Source organism: Pteropus vampyrus, unplaced genomic scaffold (assembly GCF_000151845.1).
Source record: "Pteropus vampyrus isolate Shadow unplaced genomic scaffold, Pvam_2.0 Scaffold970, whole genome shotgun sequence".
In the NCBI taxonomy this organism is placed as follows: domain Eukaryota; kingdom Metazoa; phylum Chordata; class Mammalia; order Chiroptera; family Pteropodidae; genus Pteropus; species Pteropus vampyrus.
In genome coordinates, this window is record NW_011889751.1 from 72,996 (window position 1) to 79,984 (window position 6,989).

The 6,989-nt window shown below is 44.5% G+C and overlaps 1 protein-coding gene across 1 annotated transcript in view; it reads left to right on the top strand.

The window, feature by feature from the left end:
• The first annotated feature begins 639 nt into the window (after window positions 1-639).
• Window positions 640-6,989, top strand: part of DGKK (diacylglycerol kinase kappa) — a 100,636-nt gene continuing 94,286 nt past the window's right edge. The window contains exon 1 of the mRNA XM_011386170.1: window positions 640-1,212. Coding sequence (XP_011384472.1) covers window positions 640-1,212 — 573 coding nt within the window. The remainder of the gene's footprint in view (window positions 1,213-6,989) is intronic.

A 6,989-nucleotide genomic window follows, 5' to 3' on the forward strand; every position in this document is an offset into this window, starting at 1 on the left:
GCTTAATTTCTTTTCCCGGATTAGAAAAAGGGATTACTTGCCCACAGAGGCGTAGAGATGGGAAGCAAGAGGTTGGCGCGAGGCTAGGCTCACCTGCTGCTGAGGTGAAAGAGCAGACACAGGATAGAAGCCGTTCTGAGCAGCAGCTCACAGCTGAGTGGTTTGGGGGATTGCAAAGACCCTCAAGTTCGCCTCTGGCTTTTTTTTTTCCTTTTTCCTTTTTCTTTTTTGATTTTACATTCACGTCAATAAAGGGTTAAGCGTGTCTGGGCTCCAACCCCCCCCCCAAGCCTCTGTACTCCCCCTCCCCTTTTTGTCTTCCCCCTCTTCTCCCGCGCGTCGCTAGGAGGTCATCAAAGCTCTGTCCAGTCCGCGTTCGCAAGCCCCTCTGCTTCCCGCCCATCTGGCCCTTGGCTGCTTACGAAGAGGTGTGCGCTCACGGAGGGGCGTGTTCCAGCACTGGGAGACGCTGAGCGCCCCGGGTTAGACATCAGAGCGGAGCCAGCCATGGAGTGGGGCGGAGGAAAGTTTGGCACCCTGCAAGGGGTTGTAGAACTGGAGGGGGCAGGGCGCCCGAGGGTTCTTTAGCCCTCCAAGTTCAGGGGCACAGGCTGCCTAGACCTGAAGCGGTGTGCGGCCATGGACCATGGGGCGCTCGCAGCCCAGGGCACTGCCCCGCCTAAGGATGAAGAGCAGTCGGTAGAGTCTCCAGAGCCGCCGCCACCGTGGCCACCACTACGACCGCCAGCGCCTCTGGCTCCACCGCCTCCAGCTCCTCCACCTCCGGTTCCTCTGCCGCTCCACGCGCCTTCGCCGGAGCCGGCACCACAGTTCTGTCAAGAGCCTGCTCCAGAATCCCGTCCAGAGGCGACCCCAGAACCAGCCACAGAACCAGACACAGAACAGAGCCCAGAACCAGATACAGAACCGGCCCCCGAGCCAACCCCAGAACCAGCCACACAGCCGATCTCAGAACCAGCTACGGAACCGGCTCCCAAGCCGGCCCCAAAACCAGCCACAGACCTGGCCTCTGAGCCGGCCCCAGAACCAGCCCCAGAACCAGCCACAGAATCCTGCCCTGAGCCGGTTCCGGAGTCCTGTCCGGAGCTGAGTACAGCACCTCGTCTATTGCAGTGTCCAGTGGTCGCTCCAGAGACGGGTCTAAAGGCCTTGTCATCGCCCCGAGCACCAGTGCCATTGTCCAGGATAAAGGTAAGAAAAAGACCCCTTGGGGTAGTGGGGGGGAAAGCCAGGCAAGGCCGGAGGGCTATCGAGATCGCGGGACACCGGGTACCCTTAGCATCCCATTTGGCTGCCACCAACTGTCACAGATGCTCAAAAAGATGCGGGGATAGGGGAGCCCAAGGGAGTGGGAGGCGGGAAGCAACCTGTGGAAGCGAAAGTGGGCTGTTTAAGGCTAGAAATGGAGGCGGGGGGCGACAGCACTGAGTGAGAATCGGAACAGATTTTTCCCCATGGGCAGAAGTGACAGTGCAGTGAGCGCCTATACCTTGCAAAAAGAGACGGAAGATGCTCCCAAGGAGCGCAAGAGACCTACAGAGGTGTTAAGGGCTGGCCCCTGGTACACAGGAATGGGATTGAGTCGGGGCGGTGGGACACACCTCTTAGCCACCGTCACTGCCGCAGAGGCCCAAGCTGCGGAGCCACAGCTGTCTGCTTGGCCCCCTCCCTGCCACTGAAGAAGGAATTCCTCAGCTGGGTCATAACTGGTGGCGTTCCAGGGAGGTACCCTGTACCTCTGTCGGCTCCTGGGCTCTGGTACTTCGCATGGAGATGAGGGGGATGAGCGGTGCCCACGCACACTGCAGGGGAAGGGCAGGGTTCGCTCGGGAATGGGAGAACATACATGTGTCAAAGTCACTATTCCATCTGTCTGCAGGGTTTCCCAGCAGGTAGATGCAAACACAGTGATATAGTGATGGGTCCCTTGCAAGCGGGACGACTAGCTTCCCTCACCGGGGCCACTTGGAGTGGTACAGGAGTCCTGATTTAGAGACACGAATATAGAATTTGTTATTTAGGAGCGCGTGAAAGGGGAACCCTCATCAACTTGTCTTCAGAAATGCCTTCGTAAACGTTGCACTTAGCCGGGAAAAGACGAGTGAAGGATCCTCGGTCACCGGCTCAGGGGGGAAGTGGGAGGAAGGAGGTTTTCCATGTTTGCCTTGGACCCCTGAAATCAGTGTCGTCTGTCTTTCTTTGTGCTCCCCCTACTTTCTTTCCCCTAAACTTCGTTCCATGAGACTGTGAAAATCATGATAATGCATACATACTTCCCCTGCAGGAAAAACAAAACAAGACAAAACACAAACAAATAAATAACACACCACACCAACAATGCCCGGTCATACTGCTGCCAAGCAGGGCACAGGGACACAGCTCCGGAACTCTTCTGCTGTGGATCGCACACTTGTAGAATGTAAGGGGAGGGGTCAGAGAAGTTGGCATCGTGAAATGGAAATGGAAGTGCTTCCAGAATTATGACCAGGGAAGCCGGAGTTTGCAAAATAATTGCAATAATATATGACTGAAAAAGAGAAAGGCTAAAGCGAAAGTTTCACAGGGGAAAAATGCAGAGGTTTAAAAATAAATAAAATAGGATTGTAGGAGACTAAGACAATTTAAAAAGAAATCCAACAATCCTGCTCTCCCCAAGAGGTAGATCTCTCTTCCTTTCCTGCAGCTGGCCCTTCCCTGCAGCGATCTCTGGAAGGGAGAAGGCGGGGCAGCTAGTCGTGGGAGGTCATCCTAACTGGGTGCTTGCTATTGTTGTTTGCTGTTGTTGTTGTTTGCAGAGTTTTCATAAAGCTGGTGGGAGGGAAACCAGTAGGGTCCACCAGACCTGAGGCTTCTTAAGTGAGGTTTTGGGAACATGACTGAGAAACAGGACACCTGGGGACTTAATTACCAGGCCAACGAGCGAATATATGGCCTCTTTGGCCTCTGGAAGACTGACTGGAGGCCAGAAGCTCCCAAGATGAGTTCTGTGACAGTGAGAAAGCATCTCCCATCAGCTTGACAGAAAAATGTCTGTTGCTTGACAGATAAGGAGGATTAAGATAAAGGGAATCGGTTTAGCTTCCTCTACATAGTACCCACTGAGATGACTGACCCACAGGCCTGTGGCGGCCCTGACAGGCGACCAGGAACCCTCATGGTTTGACTTTGACCTTAGAGCTGGTCTTTGTTCAGTCACTTATCTTGCAAAATGAGTTTAAAAACCTTGACCATCCACTAAGAGGGCATGTGAATGAACCCATCAGCCCCTCCAGAGGATTTTGAAAGATTCAGGTTGCTGGAGCCTAAACCTTTTCTCAACACTCTGGGTGTTGCTATACAATTGCTCACTGATACAAATGGGAAGGAACATCTTATCTTCAGTGATAGGACCATTCTCTGCTGCATCCTCCTCAGACAAATAGCACCTGCAACCAGCTGACTTGCATCTTAACATTCAAGGCAAACAGGTTGCCATCTTAGCTGGGATGACATTGTTCTCAGACACTGCCTCCTTGCTGCAAGCTTGGAAAATACACACACACACATACACACGCACTGAGAGATCAAAACAAAATAGAGCTTTCATTGTACAAATCCTACCAGTAGCATGAAACCAGCCTTATAAGTCAAAAGATGAAATGAGCAAAACCAAGTGTTTGAATGTGACTGCAGGTTTCTCCTAAATAATTTGCTGTTATTGCAGTGAAAAAACAAATCCAACATCTTGCAGTGTGTAGTCTGCTCTTTTGAGGCTTCAGAACCTCCCGGTTACAAATCTATGCCAAGAATGAGGGTAGAGACTGAGAAAGGGGGCTCATGTTCTCTTTCTGAATAGCTACCAGGATAACACAGTCTGTGAACCAAACCTATTTCCTTCCTTTCAAAAATGTTTTGATTTCCAGGAAATGAACCGTTGTCACCCACCTGGTGGCAGCAAGTGTAAGTAAGGATGTGTGAATTGGTTCTTTAGCAATGCTATAACTCTTTTGGGGAGTGTGGGGTGGGAGGGCAGGCTTACATGAAGTAGACTATATTTCTTTCTCTCCCCTCAGCTGTAGTTGAAGAAAGACAGTTTATATTTTTATTCATTGGGTTTTGACCAGCTATGAAAATATAATCACACCATACCGGTGATTGATGAAAATCTGAGAAGAAATACATTTTTGCGGCTTATATCTCTTGGGTAGGCAGGGGATCTGTGTATCACTCTTAACAACTACACAGCAATTACCATTACACACCAAACCAGAACTGTTTCTTGGTAATTTTTGCACACATTTTCTTGTAAAGTAGCAAGCATTTGTTTATGTGATATCTGGTAATTCTTACCTGAATACATTATTATCTTAACTATATCTGAGCTTCTCAAAGGTAGATACTGTCACTCCCTCCTACTGCCTAGTACAATTCTACCCTCCCTATTTTTGTTCAATAAATACTTGTTGAAGCTTAAAACCTATCAATTCCATTTCCAGCAATGACAGAGACAACTGTAAATAATAAAATTACATTTACATTGATTTCAGAGTGAGAAGTAAATGCTTATTTAAATAGCCTGGAATATATAGCCATTAAGGAAATGAAGTCAATCTTTCCATTTTTAGAATGGATGTTGGTACCATAATTAAGAAGCAAAGTACTAACAATTTAAAAAAATGGTTTGGAAAGTGTCCTTATTCCCTGCAGTCCTGACAGCAGCAGACTAATGATGATGTTGGTTTCAGGGGTAATAAATTTTTTCCTAAATGAATAGACTATCTGCAGTGACTATAAACAATTTTGGGATTGCAGATTTGAATGTTCAACTGTTGAAGGTCAGGATGAAATTACTTTTATTCTTCTTGGGTCTTTTCCCCCCTCCTTGTCAGGTTTTTATGATACCATCTGATTTATTTGGTATATTTTGAGAGCTACTGAACATTTGCTACAAGATGTTCTAGAAAAGATAATGAGATATTTGGTCAGTGGTCTTTCACTTCTGGGAGTACAATTCTTAATGTTTATTAAAATCTCCAACTAGGGCTTCTGCAGATCTGTAGCCTAAAAGAAAAGGCTGACCCATTACCCCAAGTTCTTCCAAGGAAAGGGGACAACTCCATAGAGGCCGGAAAACCATTCAGGGACATTAAAATAAGGATTATATAATTCCTTCTGCTTATATGGCAATTTACAGTTTCCAGGATGCTTTCTTATGTATCACTAACTCTTTTATTCTCCTTAAGAAGGCAGCAGGGTCGGGGAGAGCAAAAATAAAATTGGCCATCTAAATAAGATATAACAATTTATCAATTTATCAATTGTGGATTTTTAAAAATATTCAACATATGGCTTTCTGTGACACATAGGATCCTCAGTTGTCTGAGGACAATCTTTAAGCTGACATTCTACCAGCTTTGATTTTTTTCCCAAAGCAGTGACTGCTGTTCCCTGTTTGATGCTCCCAAAAAGGGCCATCATAGAACAGGAGCCTGAGAAGGAAGGAGAAGAAGTGTAAGACCCTGAACCAATAACTCTCAAAGAAGACTTTTGGGGGAAAGAAATAAATAGAAATTCTGCTAGTGATAGGGTGCCTAACTTTTCCAAAGCCCGCTGACTATAATTCCCTCAGTGGAAAAAAAGTATTAAAAAAGAAAGCATCTATTTCTAAAGGGAGACACTCACCCTCAGTAAAGCAAATAAACCTTACTCTCAAAATAGAAAAACAAATTTATGAATTTAAAAAGAGAGAGAGAAACCCCAGATAATGGAGCTTATCCCTCCCCTGAAAATTATTTTAAGAAAAAAATTCTAGAGAGAAGCTCCACACTCTCACTAAAGTCCATGAAACTTATATTCTCCAGAGGAAAATTAAAAATGAAAAGAGAAATCATGTTAAGGTGAATAGTATTTCTAACCTTAAAAAAAATCATGAAATTTACAAATTTTATTTGCACCTCACAACCCAGGCCCAATCCCTCACAAAAATTATGGAGGCAAAAATAAATCTTCCAAATTGGAGGTCCACCAATCTCACCGAAGATCTCTAATGTTATTTCTTCCAATTATGTGAAATTTCTGAAATAGACAAATCCTTAAAGACAGAAAGTAGATTAGGGGCTGCAGGGAAGTGGGGAAGAGAAATGTGAGTGATAGCTAAAGGTTTACAGGGCTTCTTTTGGGAGTGATAAAAATAAAATATTTTGAAATTAAATAGTGGTGATGGTTGTACAACCTTGTGAATATACTAAAAACCACTGATGTGTATACTTTAAAATGGTGACTTTTATGGTGTGGGAGTTATACCTTAATTTGAAAAAAAATAAGTAAAATATAGATCATTCTTCCACCTTCAAGATAATAAACCCAGTGCTTTCCACGAATAAATAAAATGGAAATATTTTTACAAAAAGGAAATCAAAGAAAAGATCCTTTTAAGGGCAGGGCCTCCAGCCTCACCGAAATAATCTTTATTCACATAAACACCCCTTTTTATTTCTTTTGAGAAGAACAAACAAAAAAGGAAATCTTTTCAAGGGCAGATTCTTTCAAAATCATCACAGTTAATGAAATTTACTAATCCTTCTACCGCCAGATACACACAAATGTTTTAATTTATCAAAAAGAAATATTAAAGGACATGGTCCCTGATTTTACGAAATATCCTTAATTTTTAACTTCCCGAAAAGAGGAAAAAAGAAACAATAGAAATAACTCACTCCCAAAGGGAGATATCCTATCCTCACCAAAGCACATTAATCTTATACTCAAAATACATTTTTTTAAAATGTAAAAAAATTAACAATGGAAAGGCATGTATGTCCGTTGAGGGGATAATATCAAGGAAATGAAAACAAATTCTCTTAAAGAGGAGAAATGCTCCAGCCTCACAAAGACCCAAGAACATTTTTTGTTGTCAAAATGGAACAAAAACATGCAAATTTTTTAAGAATAAAAAAGAAGAGGAAATTCTTCTAATGGGAGTTAGGATT